At 39.3% G+C, this 18,865-nt stretch overlaps 1 protein-coding gene across 45 annotated transcripts in view; it reads right to left on the bottom strand.

Annotated features, from left to right (window-relative positions):
- Window positions 1–18,865, bottom strand: part of neb (nebulin) — a 108,739-nt gene that overhangs the window by 35,763 nt on the left and 54,111 nt on the right. For 42 of the 45 annotated variants that reach the window (XM_037789705.1, XM_037789714.1, XM_037789717.1 and 39 more), the window contains 34 exons: window positions 18,714–18,818; window positions 18,468–18,566; window positions 17,295–17,396; window positions 17,094–17,201; window positions 16,701–17,012; window positions 15,231–15,335; window positions 15,023–15,127; window positions 14,831–14,935; window positions 14,632–14,739; window positions 14,419–14,529; window positions 14,047–14,244; window positions 13,616–13,720; window positions 13,426–13,530; window positions 13,228–13,332; window positions 13,037–13,144; window positions 12,835–12,948; window positions 12,548–12,745; window positions 11,192–11,296; window positions 10,957–11,061; window positions 10,750–10,857; window positions 9,288–9,395; window positions 9,075–9,182; window positions 8,879–8,983; window positions 8,680–8,784; window positions 8,492–8,590; window positions 8,301–8,405; window positions 6,772–6,876; window positions 6,579–6,683; window positions 6,324–6,428; window positions 5,206–5,310; window positions 4,982–5,086; window positions 4,778–4,882; window positions 4,512–4,616; window positions 963–1,067 (listed from right to left, as the gene is read on the bottom strand). In XM_037789705.1, coding sequence (XP_037645633.1) covers window positions 963–1,067; window positions 4,512–4,616; window positions 4,778–4,882; window positions 4,982–5,086; window positions 5,206–5,310; window positions 6,324–6,428; window positions 6,579–6,683; window positions 6,772–6,876; window positions 8,301–8,405; window positions 8,492–8,590; window positions 8,680–8,784; window positions 8,879–8,983; window positions 9,075–9,182; window positions 9,288–9,395; window positions 10,750–10,857; window positions 10,957–11,061; window positions 11,192–11,296; window positions 12,548–12,745; window positions 12,835–12,948; window positions 13,037–13,144; window positions 13,228–13,332; window positions 13,426–13,530; window positions 13,616–13,720; window positions 14,047–14,244; window positions 14,419–14,529; window positions 14,632–14,739; window positions 14,831–14,935; window positions 15,023–15,127; window positions 15,231–15,335; window positions 16,701–17,012; window positions 17,094–17,201; window positions 17,295–17,396; window positions 18,468–18,566; window positions 18,714–18,818 — 3,981 coding nt within the window. Of the gene's footprint in view, window positions 1–962; window positions 1,068–2,779; window positions 2,882–4,511; window positions 4,617–4,777; window positions 4,883–4,981; window positions 5,087–5,205; window positions 5,311–6,323; window positions 6,429–6,578; window positions 6,684–6,771; window positions 6,877–8,300; window positions 8,406–8,491; window positions 8,591–8,679; window positions 8,785–8,878; window positions 8,984–9,074; window positions 9,183–9,287; window positions 9,396–10,749; window positions 10,858–10,956; window positions 11,062–11,191; window positions 11,297–12,547; window positions 12,746–12,834; window positions 12,949–13,036; window positions 13,145–13,227; window positions 13,333–13,425; window positions 13,531–13,615; window positions 13,721–14,046; window positions 14,245–14,418; window positions 14,530–14,631; window positions 14,740–14,830; window positions 14,936–15,022; window positions 15,128–15,230; window positions 15,336–16,700; window positions 17,013–17,093; window positions 17,202–17,294; window positions 17,397–18,467; window positions 18,567–18,713; window positions 18,819–18,865 lie in introns of all 45 variants that reach the window. The other 3 variants (XM_037789707.1, XM_037789711.1, XM_037789753.1) reach the window with 1 other exon arrangement.

Raw genomic sequence — 18,865 nt, 5'->3', positions numbered from 1 at the left:
ATAAGGTCGATATTATTCATCATTAATAATAAGTCAGAATATTACGAAAATAAAGTCATAACTTCACGAGAAAAAAGTCGTAATATAACGAGAATAAAGTCGTAACTTCACGAGAAAAAAGTCGTAATATAACGAGAATAAAGTCATAACTTTGCGAGAAAAAAAGAAAATAACACGTAAAATTACTACTTTATAATATTACGACTTTATTCTCTAAATCTCAGATTTATTTTTCTCCTCAATGTGGCCCTAATACTCCGTCGTACCGTCGTACCATAGACCTACAACAATGATAAATAAAAATGTAAACAAAAAACCGATATTATTAGTTCTGTGTTTTATCCCTACAGGCCACTAGAGGGCTCAGTGAGCTTCCTGAACCAACGCAAACTGCACCTGTGGTGAAGACGTCCTAAAATATGACGACAAATTTAACATTAGAGATAAAACACAGTCTGTTGAAACCCTTCAGGGTGGAAGCAACTTATGCCTAGTGCTACGTAAAACATAGAATATATTTCTATGAGTCCCAGGACATTATACTTTAGGAGGTATTATCTGCTATTTCTATTTCTTCTCTTTTATATTTATTTTTAAAGTCACATTTAATTAGATATTTTTTATGTCAAATGTCCTTTTTCATCTGTTTTTTTAATTTATTTTGTATTTATTTATTTATTAATACAAAAAATATGACAACAATCATTCGAAGCTTCATTCAAAAACCTCAATAGAAGTGTCAAATGTTAGAAAAAAATACAACATTTGGTACAGCCCTAGAGTTAAAGGTTTATAATCCATTAGACATGTAGGGTAATGAACAGGGGATGGAGGGATTAGAGCATGAAGGATAAGGGTGGAACATGTCTTCAGGAGTTAAAGTGGTTTAAAGGAGGGTCTACAGGATGAGTTATTAACATCTCGTCCTCATGTTCTGCTCGTTACCACGGTTCACTGTTTACCTTACTGCTCATGGTGGACTGGTAAAGGGCTGTGAGGATGTCGGGACGGTGTAGCACATTGCAACCGCTCTTTAGCAGATCCTTTGCTCTGGACTTATACCTCGCCTGTCCACACACACACACAGACAGCATGCCATAGTTGAGGACACATGAAAAACAGCAGTAACACTGGGAGGACTGGAGAAGAGCTCCGGAGATCCAAGTGTGACGAAGGAGCTGTTTGTCCTCATCTGTGCCTTCAGAGTGACAGAAAATCTGCATCTTCATCAGCGTGATAATGAATGTAATTAGCATCATGGGTAAATGAGTGGCAGCCTCGGTGATGCGCTCTCTCTTGTACTTTTTTTTCTGTTTTTAACCACATCCAGTCCATGTATATCCACCCAGTGTCTATTTCTTTGCACTATTTGTATTGTTTACAACGTCAAGAACGCTTGACTTGTATATAGACATTTTATTTCTATTTCTACGGCCAGAGCACCGACAATGTCGGGCGGCGAAGGACCTATTGGGCCTATACAGGGGTCAGCAACCTTAACTCTTTAAAAAAAAAGAGCCATTTTACAAGAAAAAAGTCATAATATAACGAGAATAAAGTCATAATTTTACAGGAAAAACAGTCGTAAAATTACGAGAATAAAGTCATAACTTTACGAGAAAAAAGAAAATAACACGTAAAAATTACTACTTTATAATATTACAACTTTATTCTCTAAATCTCAGATTTATTTTTTCTCCTCAATGTGGTCCTAATACTCCGTCGTACCGTCGTACCATAGACCTACAACAATGATAAATAAAAATGAAAATGTAAACAAAAAAACATTTTCATTTTTAAAACTCCACAGGGAGCCACTGGAGAGGAGCTGAAGAGATGCAGGTTGCTGACCCCTGTCCTATTGAAACTGTAGGAATCATTATTATTATTAAAATGAATTGTATTTTTGGGGGCCTTAAGGTGCTCAGAAAGTTGTTAAACTTTGCACACACACGGTGGAACATTTTATATTTTTGGGCTTTGGTGTTGCAAAATGGTTCGCTGAGTCCCTCCTTCAGGTTTCACCTACATGTATGAAATTTGGCAGGCAGATATAACACATTGAGACGCACAAAAAAGCCTCTTGGATGTTTATCCAAAATCCAACAGGGAGTCAGCCATTTCGAATTGAATGTGCCCATTTTCGTCCATTTTTTTAGCGTTTTACAGGCCGCGTACTTTAACAAACTCCTACGAGAGAATTAATTTGACTTACTTCAAATTTGGTTTAAGACCATCTGAAGAACTTTGAGATCAAAAGTTTTTCCAACGTTTGCGTTTTCATGCAACATTGGTGACATGGAGTGACGGCAAAAAGGTGCCTTTCGCCATGAAACAGGAAGTTGTTGTAACTTCAGCGTACTTTGTCAAATCTGCGTGGATGTGCGAGGGCCCGTTCATCGCTGCTTGCAGTTTTAATCATTATCGTATTCTTCTATTCTGTTATTTCTATTCTGTGTAAGAACATTGAGAGAGCTGCATAAATTCCCTGTGTGTCTATACTTGGTGAAATAAACCTGAGTCTGATACTGAGTGATTAAACCGTCTCTCTGATGGCACAAATGAAGGAGCGTCCTGCTCACTCAGATAATCCAGCTGCTATTTGAGTGGCATTGTTTACAACGACCTAAAAGAAAAAGAGAAAGAAAGGTTGAAAGAGCTATCATGCGGCAGCGTTGGTGGCGTCGACCAGCGGCAGGTCTGTCGACGACCTCATGCACCAGTGCGAGAGGTCCTGCATCCAGGAGGCAGGCCGGCCGGCCGTGGGGGGTGCGTTTACCTGGCTATTCTTCCTGTTCTCCTTGGCCAGCAAGTATGTAGGATCATCTGTAGTGATGGTGAACTTATCCTTGGTTTTCTCATAAGTAGCTCTGTAGGCTCTCTGCTCAGAACGTCAGAAAGTGGTTAAAGACAAACGTCCACAAAACAACGCACGACTTTTCCAGGGGGACAAAAGGACGGTTAAAAACAAGTCAGTGGTGGAGTAAAGTACATTTGGGTGGAGCAACCTGGGCAGTACATTCATCTGGATGCTCTCTGTGCATCCTAGTAAGGACAAAGGAAGCGATGTCCACCTGTCCCTATTGTTATTGACACTTCTAATTATTATAGACTGCTGCAACATCGTGTTTTCTATATTCATCGCCTTTGTCTAATTTTACTTTATATCCTGAGTAATGTCCAAATTTGGAAGTAATCTTTTTTAACTGTAAAGTACATTTAAGTACGACATTTTTCAGAGCTTTTTTTTCAGATCTTTTTTTTCGGACATTTTTTTAGATCTTTTTTTCAGATCTTTTTTTTCGGACATTTTTCAGATCTTTTTTTTCAGTCTTTTTTTGTCCGACATTTTTCAGATCTTTTTTTCTGACATTTTTTCTGACTTTTTTTTCGGACATTTTTCAGATCTTTTCTTCAGACATTTTTTTAGATCTTTTTTTCGGAACATTTTTTCAGACATTTTTTTCAGACATTTTTCAGATCTTTTTTTTCAGACTTTTTTTGTCCGAAATTTTTCAGATCTTTTTTTTCAGATCTTTTTTTTTCAGATCTTTTTTTTCGGACTTTTTTCAGATCTTTTTTTTCCAGACTTTTTTTATCCGAAATTTTTCAGATCTTTTTTTTCAGACTTTTTTTGTCCGAAATTTTTCAGAGCTTTTTTTCAGATCTTTTTTTCAGATCTTTTTTTCAGATCTTTTTTTCAGACTTTTTTTGTCTGAAATTTTTCAGATCTTTTTTTTCAGATCTTTTTTTCAGACTTTTTTTGTCTGAAATTTTTCAGATCTTTTTTTTCAGATCTTTTTTTTTGGACATTTTTCAGATCTTCTTTTTCCAGACTTTTTTTGTCTGAAATTTTTCAGATCTTTTTTTTCAGATCTTTTTTTTTCGGACATTTTTTCACATTTTTGAATTTAGGACTTTTACTTGTAATGGAGTATTTTTATTTCTATTTAAGGAGAGGTAAGTTACACTCTCACTGTACCTCATTTAATTTTATTTAAAAAAAGACACATTTGCACACTTTGCTAATGTATATAGTATCCTATGTTTATGTTCTATATGTTAATTGTAGTAGTTTGGTATATTTATAGCGTAATCTATTATAATCTTTGTATTGTGTATTCTATAGATACAGTATGTGTTGATATATATATTTACTGTGTATTTATTCTTCCTACTGCTGTAACACAATCATTTAGGTATCAATAAAGTACATCTATCTACAGAATGTAAAGGATCTGAGTACTTCCTCCACCACTGAAACAAGTTGATATGAAGAACACATTTTATACACTTGGTATTATCATAAAAAGAGCAGGTCATAAACATTATAGTCAATAATAATAATACTACGAATTCACACTCTTTTACCTCCGAGCTGAGAGTCCAACAGAGATGCACAGAGACAGAGAAATGTGATTAAAGTGTCCTTTTGACAAAGTCATTAAAACAATATTTTTTGCTATAAAAATAAATGTAAATGTTTTGGGTTAAAGAATGGAGGGACTCACCTCGTTGATGAGGGTGGAGGCATACTTGGCGGCCTGGAAGAACGGCGTGTCGGCGGTGTACTTGAAGTTTCCTCTGTTCTTCTCAAAGGAGGATTTGTACAGTCTCTGTTATCAAGAAATGAAACTGCTATTAGGAACATGCAGAGAAATAGAACGCTCCACTAAAGATCCTTTTATATAGTACAATAAAAAACATACTTGTAACATGAATTTGGTATTTTCTGTAGTATGAAATAAACATTTTGTGAACTACATAGATCCGTCACCTCACTGTACAGCGTCTTGTTCTTCTCAGCCTGCACCAGCTCAGGTGTGTCCCACACAAAGCAGCCGATACCCTTCAGCCACTCCAGGTCCTCCTTGTACTTCACCTAAAGAGGGACATAAAAAGAGGATTTAATTCAAATATCAATGATACCATATGCCCTTCTGTCTACTGTAATATATTTAACGTAGGGTTCGTGACTCACGGTGCTGATGTTATCGCCAGCAATTCTGCTAAAGAAGAACTCGGGACGGTCGGGGATGGACTTCCACGTCCCGAGAGAGTTGATGTACTTCTCCCTGTATTTAACCTGAGAGGTACAGAAAAAAACAGAGCTCAAATTTAAAATGATCTTATTTTTTTGTTATAATTATCTTAATAAAAGTGTGCAGAGACATTCACAACATATAATCAGTTTCAATATCTGACCTCGCTGATGTCATCAGTGACCCTGCGGTGGTAGGTGATGTCCAGAGCGTCCTTGACTGTGTGGTAGTGGCCCTTAGAGAGCTCAAAGGTCTCTTTGTAACGCAGCTGCACACATGAAGAACAAAAAAGATTTTCATCAACACAAAAGCCATATTTTTTTGAACTGATTTGTTATTTCAAATGTTTTTATTGTGAGGTGTCATTTTAAAAGATCACAAAGCATGGTCTCACCATGCTTCTCTTCCATATAACACACATGTAATGTCAAAAGACATAAGAAAAACAAATAAATTACATTAAAAAAACACAATACAATTTTTTTTAAATAAATAGTTAAATAAATAAACAAATAAATAAAATAGAAATAATTAAAAATAGAACACAATAAAATAAATAAAATATATGAATAAATAAAATAAAATAATTAAAAATACAACACAATAAAATAAATAAAATATATAAATAAATAAAATAAAAATAATTAAAGATACAACACAATAAAATAAATAAAATATATGAATACATAAAATAAAAATAATTAAAAATACAACACAATAAAATAAATAAAATATATAAAATAAAAGTAAAACAATAGTAATTACAAAAATAAATAAATTATATGACTAAAACATAATAATAATAGTAATAATACTACTGTAATTATTATTATTATTATTATTAATATTATATATAATAATAATAATAATAATATTCATAATTTCATAATTTCACATGCAAAATATTCTTGCCTACATATCAAAGAAAAACAACTAGACCTCTAAGCGGCAGTTAAAATGTGGTTCCTTCTGCAAGATGAGAGACTAAAGATTGTCAGACTTTCACAAAATATTTTACTGAGAAATCAGATTCTCTTTTGCACTGATTTGTACCGGTAGTATTTTGTGGTGTGGTTGAAAGTTCATGAAACAATATTCAGACTATTGTAGGCAACACAAATTCTCCATCAGCTCATGAAGCTCTTAGTTTAATGAGTAGTTTCTTCTGGTGGAGTAATACAAGTTTAACTACAAATTTGATAGATTACTGCGTTGAACAACACCGACCAGTGATATAAATATTATAGTTTGCTATGAAGGTTAGCCAACGAGCGTACTCACATCACTGGACTGGAGGTAGGATTTCTTGGCACGGATCAGCAGAGGTGTGTCAGCGATGGCGGTGTACCTGTGCTTCATCTTCTCATACTGGTCTTTGTATTTGTTCTGAGGGAAGAAAAGAAGAGAGTCAGATCATCAGATCATATCACTGAATACAAATACAATCATTCCACAGAGGTGATGAAGGTACGGCTGATAAACAGCAAGGAAAACCATGAGAGAAATAAAGGAGAAATGAGGAAGAGGAAGACTCACATCACTGCAGATGACTTTCATTCTTCTAGAATGGCTCATCGTTGGAGTTTCAATCTCTTGAGTGAAGTGAGCTCTCTCCTTATTGGCCAAGCTGGTGTACTGGAACTGCAGAGAAACAGATAAAATACTGATTAGATTATCAGTAAAAGAAGAAGATAAATATGTGTGTGTAAAAGTGTGATTCTGAACTTGCTTTGTTAGTCAGCTGCTGGGCCCATTTGGATCTGGTGATGTCCACAGAATCCACCGTGTTGGAGACCTTCGCCATCTCCTGCCTGCTCTGGGATTTGTAGATCAGCTGGAAAATAGAGGAGAAAGAAAAAGGTTAAATACAAACTATTTTCTGAACATAAATACACTGCAAGCTGTATAATAATGAGACTATTAAAGTGGCAATCTTTTAGTTGAATTTCTCATTACATCCCAACAGAAATCAATAAATCAAATGCTCTGACAAAAAAAGAAAACATCTGGAATCCGTGGCTGTCGTAGGACTGTAATAAAATGATTACAGTCATTGTGATTGTGTCAATGGCAAGCAGAATAGTTGGTAATCACCAGAAGCCCTCGACTCAACTTTTTACAGAAAGGACGAGGAAGAAAGCGAGGAGCATCACGGCAGATAGCTCCCATCCTCTCTGCAGCCAGGTTGAGCTCCAGGAGGCACTATGGAGTCGCTTCTGGCAACTCAAAATGTGCTTAAAAAGTCCTTCATCCGTACTAGTGCCATCAATATTCTTAACTCAACAAAGCTTGCGGCTTGTCTGTCTTTTTAATGTTATTGTTTCCTGTGTTTGGTGAGCTGAAGTCAATAAAGATTTATTGTATTGTATTGGGGGATCAACACCTCTAAATCTGAGGCCATGGTTCTCAGCAGGAAACCGATGGATTGCCTACTCCGGGTAGGGAATGAGTCCTTACCCCAAGTGAAGGAGTTCAAGTACCTCGGGGTCTTGTTGGCGAGTGAGGGGACTATGGAACGTGAGATTGGCCGGAGAATCGGAGCAGCGGGGGGGGCGGTATTGCATTCGCTTTACCGCACTGTTGTGACGAAAAGAGAGCTGAGCCGGAAGGCAAAGCTCTCGATCTACCGGTCAATCTTCGTTCCTCCTCTCACCTATGGTCATGAGGGTTGGGTCATGACCGAAAGAACGAGATCGCGGGTACAAGCGGCCGAAATGTGTTTCCTCAGGAGGGTGGCTGGCGTCTCCCTTAGAGATAGGTTGAGAAGCTCAGTCATCCGTGAGGGACTCGGAGTAGAGCCGCTGCTTCTTTGCGCCGAAAGGAGCCAGCTGAGGTGGTTCGGGCATCTAGTACGGATGCCCCCTGGACGCCTCCCTAGGGAGGTGCTCCAGGCACGACCAGCTGGGAGGAGGCCACGGGGAAGACCCAGGACTAGGTGGAGAGATTATATCTCCACACTGGCCTGGGAACGCCTCGGGATCCCCCAGTCAGAGCTGGTTAATGTGACCCGGGAAAGGGAAGTGTGGGGTCCCCTGCTGGAGCTGTTGCCCCCGCGACCCGAACCCGGATAAGCGGTTGAAGATGGATGGATGCATTGTATTGTGTTATTTGGGCATGCAGTTTAAATGTTGGAAAAGGACACACAGGTGCTGTTACCACCAGTAAACAGGATGTTGTCAACTCAGCCAGGACTGAAATCTTAATGATTGCCACTTTAACATAATATGATAAAGTGTGTTTTTGGGGAAAATGACTCACGCCGCTCATGTGGGTCTTGAGCTCAGTCACACGGTTATACTCCGGTGTGTCCAGAACCACGGAGAAGTTGGCGAGGTTCTTCTTAGCCTCCACCGGATAGGTCACCTATAAAAGACAGGAACACAGAGGATTGTGACGCCACTGCAGGAAGTTCATTATGACTCAAAATGATATAAAAGGGAAACACATACTCTTTGTTTGTTGATGTTGCGGACGTGGATCATCTCCGGGGTGTCGTACAGGAAGCAGCCGAAGCCTCTCAGCCACGTCAGATCCTCTTTGTATTTCAGCTAAAATAAAAAAAAAAAGACAAAATGATTTTAACGAACATTTTCTAACTGAAGTTTTAAAATTGTATGTGTCTCTTTTCGCCCAATACCTCGCTGGTGATCTCGTTGACGTGGAAGCAGTGCATCAGCTGGGGCGTCATGGCCAAAGGGATCATTTGGCCTCTGCTGTTGTAGTACTTCTCTCTGTAGCACAACTAGGATGTGAAGGAGAACGATGAATAGAACAGAATATTCAACTCCACATGAACAGAAATAGGTGCATGAATGAAAGTGAAAGTGGTTCCATACGTCGCTGAGGTGAGCCTGGTTCATCTTGACTTGTTTGATGTCGGGGGTGTCGTAGGTTGTGTGGATCTTGTCCTTGGTCTTGTGGTAGTCCTCCCGATACAGACGCTGGGGAAGGGAAGACGGCAACACATGAGATTTATCTAGTGCATAAAAAGTATATTAATAAAAACAGTAGCAGCGGTGTGTGTTATCTTACGTTGTTGGTGATCTTGTTCGCCTTCCTTGAGTTGACGAAGCTGACGCCCTCTGGATGAAGAGTGTAGGCCTTCGCCTTTGTCATCTCATAGGCTTCCTTGTACTTCACCTGCACGAATAACAGCAAAAGTAAATGATTCAAAACAACGTTGACAGTCAGGTTCAATTGAATTAAAAGAGTAACTGGCTGATTGAAGACGGCGACTGTACTCACATCGCTGGTGACGACGCTGTTCAGCTTCGCCTGCTTGATGAGCGGGGTGTCGTGGGGCAGCGAGTAACCAGTGGGCATGGAGCTCTTGTTGGCCTCCTGGTACCAGTTCTGAGAGAGGACAAGCCAACGGGGTAAGACAGGACGCATACCAACGCCATCACATAAAGAGTTCTATGTTAGAGAGTTGAAAAACAACCTATTGAAAGATTTGATTAGTGCCTATAGGACATATTTGGGGAGTAGGGGACTCCAGCAGTGTGTTCCAATCCGCGTACTTCTGTACTTACACTTACTACTTTGAGTGCATAAGTGCGTTCATACTGGGAAGTACGGCAAAATGCAGTGCACTCAAAGTACCCGGATGTTGTACTCAAAACGGTCAGATCGTTGAGTGTGGAACGCTGGACACTTTCCACACTCAACTGTCGCCATCTTGGCTACGTAGCGGAAGGGGCGGAGCCACGACAACTATTCAGACATACGTAGATAACAGAATAAAACAATACAATACGTAAACATACCGGTGCATTTTCAGCCAACAGGAGGACACATCGTAGGCGACGGCGTTGGAAAGGTAATTTCCACTCTGCTTATATTTTTTTTCAGAAGATATTTTGGCGGGTAGCGAGCCACGGTCAAATGTTGCGATCGTCATTTCCGGTCAGTGCGCCGCAGAGTATTCGATTTGAGACGACCCTACCCCGCTGAAATTTACGCACTACTCAAGTGAGTACAGAGTGCACACAGTGCACTACATTGAAGTGTACTTCTGGAAGTACGTGGATTGGAACACACTTTACATCTTTTATTTTTTAAACTTCATTTAAGTCTCGACATTGCATGTTTGATATCGTCACCGTTAGAGTTTAATGATGACGGCGTCGTCTCGTCTTAGTCGTGGATAAAAAGGTCGTTGACGAACATATTTTGTCATAATGAAATTAAAGGATATGAAGCTCAACATCATGGAGAGCGTTTGGCTGGAAGTGTCTTAGCAATTATAGTTATAAAATGATATTAGTTATAATAGTTTAGAATTTTCAATTGGGTTTTATTCTATTTTAGTTTTGAATTTTCAATTTAATTTTAGATTAGTTTAAGTTCATATTCATAGAGTGCGTTTGCTAGTTTTAGTTTAGTTTTTCAGAAAGGTTTAGTTTTAGTTTTGTATATGTATTTTTACAGTAGTTTTAGTTTTGTTTTGTTAGGGCCAGGTTTAATATCTCAAAAGTACTGTATGGGGATACATATACGGTACATACAAAATACATGGCTGGAGAACTATGTCGTTTTTTAACCAGGCAATATGGTTTAAATCTCAAATGACTGCTCACTACAGCAGAAACACCAGAGTGTGTGTTGTATGGAGCTCCTTCTATCCAGAACTTGTAAAAACATTCTTACATTATACATGTAATGATGTTAATTTCTAAATACTGAATATAAAGGAACGTTTTCTTACATTACTCTGGATGTAGTTAGCCATGCGGGCCCGCTCTGTGTCAATGGTGACAGCCGGAGCGCTGCTGGTTCCCTTGATGTTGACGTTGTAATCGTAGCGATAGTGCAGCTGGAAAAAAAGAGGAGAACAAAAAGATGAGATGTTTGGTCACGTAATGAAATACAGAATACAGTAATGAGCCAACATTGGGATGAACATTTCACTCACATCACTCAGGTTCTGAGAGTTCTGCTTGGCCGTCTCGTACACCGGAGTGTCCGTCACCACCGAGTACTCCTTGAAACACTCGATGCCTTTGGCTCTGTACTTGTTCTGGAATAAAAACACGAAGACACGAGACGATGAAAGTTGGAAACATTCGAACCGTGGCAACGTAACTATAGAACCCAAATAAGTGGAGAGGATGTGAAACTGGGAAAATCCATTGCGAGGGCTGACCAACCTCGCTCTGGAGATCACCAGCGTGTTTGACGCGGATGATCTCCGGCGTGTCCCAGGCGTAGCAGCCGATACCCCTCAGCCAGTTCAGGTCATCCTTGTAGAAGATCTGAGAAGAGGACACAACAAAACACACACGTTAAGTGACTTAGTTGAAACGTGACCCGTTTATGGATTCAAAACATATGCACCCTTCTGAAACATACCCATTAAAGCTTCATACTATTTTTGAACTTTATGTTCTTATGTCTTCTTTATTATTCACAACACTGAGGGGAGAATTCACAAAGAATGGATTGCGGCCGCTGATAGCACCGCTATCTGCCCCGTCTCAATGTCCGATTCACAAAAGATATAAAGACAAACACGCCCAGAAAAGTTCTGCAGCTGAGTTCAATTTACCCTTTTTTGTGACGGAAGAGAAAATAAATAAATGTAAAAGATATCTGCCAAAATCAAAACTGAATAAATAAATATAAATACATAAAGGACTCAATAAATAAACAAAAATAATATTAAAAATAAATGTAAGCATTAATTAATTGATAAAATTTGACATAAATTGATATTTCTGTTTTCATTTACTCCTTTATTTATTCACATTAGCATTAATTCCCCATATCTACGTATCTACCCTTCTATTTAATTTTTTTTAATAATTATTAACTTTTAAATGTATTTATTTATGCATTTATTTTGTATTTATTCTAAAAAAAAATTAATGTATTTATTCATTATTAAATTGTATGTATTTAATTATGTACTTAACCGCCAACTTAATGCATTACAGTATAATAATATGCAGTATTATTAAGGTCTGCCAAAGCCAGTTGATCGACAGCTCAGCCCTTCAAAGAATAGCAAAAGCAATAGGGGAAAAGAATAAGCAAAAGTAAAGGGATAAAAATAAATAAATTACATTATATAAAAATAAATAGTAGAAGAAATACTGATGGAGTAATTCAAATGCAAAAAATAAATATATACAGAAATAAATGAACAAATAAATTTTAGATTTATTGTTTTATATTTTATTATTTGTCTTCCACAGGTATTTATTCTTTTATTTATTTCTCTTTGTATTTCCACATTTTTTTATTTAGTTATTTATTTTTTTATTTATTCAACTTTATTTTTCCACATTTCTTTATACTTATTCTTTTACAGATTTATTCTTTTTTATGGCAGTTTAGCGGCTGCAAAAGCTGCACAATTCTTTTGTGAATTCGCCCCTCAGTGTTGGCTTCCTTGAATTTTCAATGAAAAATTAAATAAGCAGGTATAAATAATGTGCAAGAATATGGCTGCTCCTTTGGCCAATCTTTAGCTACTGGATATGAAGATGAAAGTAGTTACTCACGTCGCTGAGCTGCTCGTTGACCTTGCGTGCCTGGGTGTACACCTGCATGTCGGGGAGACATATCCACTGGTGCAGAAACTTGCGGTAGTGGATCCCGCTGACGGTGGACTGGGTGTTGCGGGCGGACATGATCTCCAGCATGTCTGGTGGGATGTGGTTCTTGGCCTTGGTCTTCTCATAGTTCTCCTTGTACAGACGCTATGAAGATGGACAACAGACAACCTGTACTCTCCTGTATTCGTCTTCATTAAATTAAATATGGGAGATGAACAACAAAGTGAACTTACATCCAGGACCAGCTTTCCAACTCTGACACAGCGAGCGGTGTTGGGATCTTCCTCCAGAGACTTGGGCAGACTGTAGAGGGATTTGAACTTCTCGTAATCCTCCTTGTACTTCACCTAAAAAGCGGGAAACAGGATTGTCTCTTAAAGGCGAAAGGTCAGAATCCAAGCACAGTCATAACATGGAATGAAAAGTTAAACTCACGCCGCTGAGGATAATCTTCTGCTGTTTGGCGTGTTGCAGGGCGTGTGAGTCGGGTGGGATCTGGTAGCTCTTGGCTTTGATTTTGTCCCAGGCAGAACTGTATTCTTTCTGTTGACAGAAAAGCAAAATGTTTGCACGTTTGTGAACATTTACAAAGCTGATAATCGACTGAAAGGGAGATCTTCACTTACTTTGCTGAAGTAGTGCTTGAAGTTGTGGCACTTGGCGTAGTCGTAGGTATCCAGGACGGTGGTGTACAGGTGCTTCTCCTTATGATAAGCCTCCCTATAGTTGAGCTGTCAACGACAAGTGTTTAATTAATGCTCTCAATTGAACTTAAACACTATCTATTAGATATATATGTTTTTAAAAAAGTCCAGTTCACTCACATCACTGGCCCAGGTGTGACCCAGGACAGCAGTCACATAAGCCGGGGTGTCCGTCACAATGGAGTATTGGTTGAAATCTTTCTTGGCATCGTGTCTGTATTGAAGCTACAAGGGAAGATAGTACATGGATCAATTATCATAAATTCAATCATAAATAACATTCCTGAAGGTTTCCCGTGTTGTTACTCACCTCGCTCTGCAGCTCGTAGGACTTCTTGGCGCGAACGATCTCCGGTGTGTCCCAGACGAAGCAGCCCATACCCTTCATCCAGTTCAGGTCATCCTTGTAGAACACCTGTTGAATGGCACAAAGCACAAAATGGCATGTTCAATAATGGAGAGTAGGGCTGCAGCAATTCATTATTTTAGTAATTGAGTAATCTACCGATTATTCCAGCAATTAAATGAGTAATTGTCATAAATAATTACTTTCTGTAAATAATTTGTGCAATAATTCAACAGTTCATGAAAAACAATGCTTTGCCTGGGGTATCTCCTCTTAAAGAGAGCTTTTATCAAATTCCAATTAACCACATTTTGTATATATATATATATATGTATATAAAGTTGATGTAAAATCAGGTACAAGCAGCAGCAGATGTGCCCTGAAGAAGGACTTACATCACTGAGAATCTCATTGGTCTTGCGGGCCCGGATGAGGTCCTCCTGCTCAGGGTGGCAGGTCCACTGGTGCAGGTAGGTACGGTAGAGGACGTCGCTCAGCATGTCCTGGCATCGCTTAGCAACCTTGTTGGCGATGATGTCAGGTGGGAGGTGGGTCTTGGTCTTGTTTTGATTGTAGTCATGGTGATAGACCCTCTGTGAAGACACGCATACCATGGGAGAGTTATTGACATTTCAATCAATAAATTCACCTAAAGTGAATCTTATGTGGATTAAAACAAATATGAATCCTAATCTGTTCATAAAAGTGATTAAAAATGTTACATGAAGAAGATTTAGTTTATGGTGTGGAATAAAAGGACATCTTACCAGTCCCTTGTTCTTCTCCTGGTGTCCACAGCGCATCACCTCAGGGAAGTCCACCAGGGTCGCGGCCATGTAGTGACCCTTGGTCTTCTCATGGGTATCATGGTACTTGACCTAGTAGGATCCAGAATAACACGTCTCAACTTTTGTTTACATTCTGTGAGAAGAAAACTTATTATCAGCGATGACCACCATAACGAAGTGTAGGACACTCACATCACTAGCGATCTCTCTGCCCTTCTTGCCGCTGAGAAGTGGGATGTATTCATGGTCCAGCTTGTAGCCTGTAGCCTTAGACGTGTCCCATTGTTGTTTGTAGAGTTTCTGAAATCACACAGACACGATGTTTAAGACAATGCTGATATATGATGTGATATAGAAACATCAAATATCATTAATAAATGAAATATTTTACCTCACTGATGTTCTTGGACACCTCCCTGCTGTGGGCCAGTTGAGGAGTGTCTTCTGAACCAATATAAATACCCTTCTCTGCATTGAAGGTCTCTTTGTACTTCAGCTATAGAAGGAAGCAAAATAACAGAATTTATATGCGATTGTTTATCACCATGCTTCTTAAAATTTAGAAGTGTTAAATTTCACATACATCACTGAGGTTGGCGGCAGCCATCCTCGCCAAGATGAGCTCGGGGCGGTCCACGATCAGGGTGAATTTTCCGAAGAGTTCTTTGGCGCCTTTCTTGTAGAGCCTCTGCAATGTGATGAGATTACAGCATTGAGGTGAGACACGATGAAAGTGATGGGCAAAAAATGTGCTGAAAGAAAACGAGAGACTGAATGTATGTATACGGTACCTCGTTGAGATTATGCTGGGCCTTCCTGACCTTGACGTGGTCAACAGACTCATTGGCCACCCAGCCGCAGCCACGGAGCCATTCCATATCAGCCTTATAAATATTCTGAAGACAGAAAGAAAGACACATATAAGGAAGTTAAGATAGACGTTTCTGTCTGTCAATTTATTGTATGAATATTAGGGGTGGAAGAAAATATCGAAAATATTGAGTATCGCGATCTTATGTTTCGTAATACTGTAACGATTCTCAAAAATTAATAGTTTAATTAACAGTTGACATACCAAAAACTAACTCAGTCCATACTGATACTGGATGTTACAGGAATTAGTTTACTCAGATTTTATGTATATGGTGGTGTGTTCTTTATACGACAGTTTTCTTAAAATTCGATTTTAAAAATTGCATTATATCGCATTGCTTATAGCATAAGGTGACCATATTTTCAAACCCCCAAACCAGGACCTTTAAATGTACCGCACGTTCGTGCACGTGCATATGCGTAATTGTTGCTTGACAGCGCTCAACATCACTACACTGCAGCGGTGCGCTGGGCTGGCTCTCTATATACTTATCTCAGTAGTGGAACATGGTAATAAACGTCTATGCAAGTATAATATTGTTATTTTAATTGTGGTGAAAACCGAGACAATTTGTTAGTGGCTGATGAAAACCGGGACATTTGAGTGTTTACAGATATTTGTCGGGACTCGGGACATCCAGCTTGAAAACCGGGACAGTCCCGGACAAACCGGGACGTCTGGTCACCGCAGTCTAAAAGCCCCAGAGGCTAACAATTTAACAAGTGGGTAACATAATGCAGGAAATGCAAAGACATAATGACAGAGGAAAAAGACGAGGCCGTTGGGAATATCAACATTTTTCACAGACCTAAAATTACGAAGAAAAACAATATACGACTAAAATTACAATATATTCACTTATTATACACCGAAAAATTAACTTCCATGGCCTCCGCAATTTCTGACAATGTCAACAAACACGTCACAACACAACCCCATTCAAAGGCACCGAGAGTGAAACAAGGAGCTAGCATTAGCTAATGTTAGTGGGCTAAAGACACTGTCCAAATGAACGCAATCAACTAACTGTAAAATATAACGTTGGTCGGCATCACAAACAGAACACGTACAAAGTGTCTGCTAACCGTGTTAACTGACTCTCGGTCGAATGCGTCGTGGTTGCTCATAGTGACGGCACCTGTGTCCTCGTAAAATCCTTCAATTTGACTGTAATCCATTTTAAATACGCACTCATCTGTGTTCATTTTCTACGGCAAACATTTATGTAAGTTACAACGAGCAATCACTGACACAATCCGCTGAAAGCTATTACTGTTAGCAAACAGTAGAGTCACTACGACTTGCCACCGCAGTAATGGCGGCGGAGCTATACACCGCCCTAATGAATATGAAAAATAAGTCCTAGGTTAGTGTGATTAGCACTCACATCACTCTGAAGCTCGTAGGCTTTGCGGGCCTGGATGACGTCGCTGGAGTCTGGCATACAGGTCCACTGGTGCAGGCGGGTTCTGTAAAGGTCATCGTTCACTTGTCTCTGGCACTTCTTGGCCAGTTCAAACTGCAGCATATCCACCGGCAGGTTGAACTTGGTCTTGGACTGGTTGAAGTCCTTCTTGTACAGGGCGTCACTGGCGATCTTGGCTGAGTGCAGAGCCAGCATGATCAGAGGGTCGTCATGGACGCTGAGGGCTCCGATGTGGTGGCCCACCTGCTTACGGTAACTCTCAAGGTACTTATGCTACAGGACGGACAGAAATCATAAATTAAGAACTCCAATAAATGTTCTTATTATGAAAGGAACAGATGTCCCACTACTCACTTGACTCTGCACTTTACTGTTTTGGATGCACTGCTTGATCGGTACGGCGTCTCCAGGCATGAAGTAGCCCGTAGCTTTGACCTTATCCCAATCTTTGGTGTATAGTTTCTGCAACACACGGAAATGGTTATTATAGGTTTATGATGATGTAGTGCTGATAATAATAAAGGATACAATTCTTGAATTGTTGAATCATCTTACCGGGTGGATGTTCTTGGCTACCTCTCTGGCTGTGGCCAGAACTGGAGTGTCTGTCACCGTGTACTTGATCTTGTCCTTGTGCCAGGTCGCACGATATTTAGCCTGAGTAAAGCGACAAATCAAAATTCAGTTACCAGAACAAAACTCAAATCTGTTCAGTGATTCCCAACCTTTTTTCCTTAAGGGAACTCCTTTTCTATCATTGAGTAAACTGACGACCCCTGACTAAGAGACATATTTTATGGATATTTTATATTATATTTAATGCATTACAATAACAGAACAGAACAACAACGCAATAACTGCAGGAAGTTTGTGTAAAAACAAGCAATTTGGATGCATTTTGAGCAGATTATTTCCTGTTTTCTTGTTATTTTTAGGAACTTTTAATACAATTCTCTCTATTATGTTTAAAATTTTTAACAATCATTCATACTTGATATGCTTCTTTTCTTTCTCCCTGACCCTTGGCCATTGTTCTATCAGCTCTTTGGTTGTTTTAACCGCGTACTTTTCTAATGCAGGACGAGGCTGTTCAGCAGAGAGGAAAGGCTCTGTGAATATAACTTGTGATCAGGTCTTCACCGTGCCCTTACTCTGCTTTTATCCAATAATACAAACTTTAAAAAATGTATTTAGTTTCCTTCACAGAAATGAATGAAATGTAATGAAATAAGATGAACGGCAGCTGCATATTTTTATGTATTTTTTAAAATAAAAGTTGTCTTAGGCTGCATTCACACCAAATGAGGCGTTGCAGCGATACAGCGCAGGGTTGTGCGGCGGTGTGGGCATGTCACGTAACGGCCCGTTAACACCAAGCGACTGCACAACAATTAACATCTTTTGTTCCCTCATGACTGGGTTGTGCAACTCTGGATCGCTGTTTATGTGATTGGTCACCGCAACGTGACGTTTGGTTGCGTTTCTCAAATTCAACTTTTTGCCGCAGGCTTGCTGCGTCTTTTCCGGCACCCCTGCAGTCGCCACCGCTGCAGATTAAACACATTATACCCACATTCAAATAAATGGGAGGACTGCCATGAATGCAGCCTTACACCCATTAAAATCATGAAGGCCTCACATCTCACACCCCTAGTGAGGGTCGGGACCCGCAGTTTGGGAACCAGTGGACTCAAAATAAGCATCTGTATAGCAGAGAGTCGTCCTCACCTCGTTGAGGACATCAGCAGCATTCTTGGCACAGACCAAGTCAACTCTGTCAGTTGGAACTTTGAATTTCTGTTCATCCAACTTGACGCGGTAGCCTCTCTGGAAAACGGCAAGGAAGATATGTAAGAACAATAATTTACTAAAAGATACACGTGCACTCTAAAGATATATATAAATGTTTACAAATATATATAAATGTCTGTGATTTCACGAGTAACTATAAAGTCAAATTGTAGTCAGACTTACCTCAGCCAGGACCTTCTGTGCATGCTTCACCTTCATAACATCCACACACTCATGTGGCATCCATCCACATCCACGTAACCACTCCATATCAGCTTTGTACACAGCCTAAGGAAAACAAAACAGGTGAGAGTTAAAGGGCTAAAATAGGAGTA

The sequence above is a fragment of the Sebastes umbrosus genome, chromosome 13 (assembly GCF_015220745.1).
Source record: "Sebastes umbrosus isolate fSebUmb1 chromosome 13, fSebUmb1.pri, whole genome shotgun sequence".
NCBI classification, from domain to species: Eukaryota; Metazoa; Chordata; class Actinopteri; order Perciformes; family Sebastidae; genus Sebastes; species Sebastes umbrosus.
This window is presented reverse-complemented; position numbering and strand designations above follow the sequence as displayed.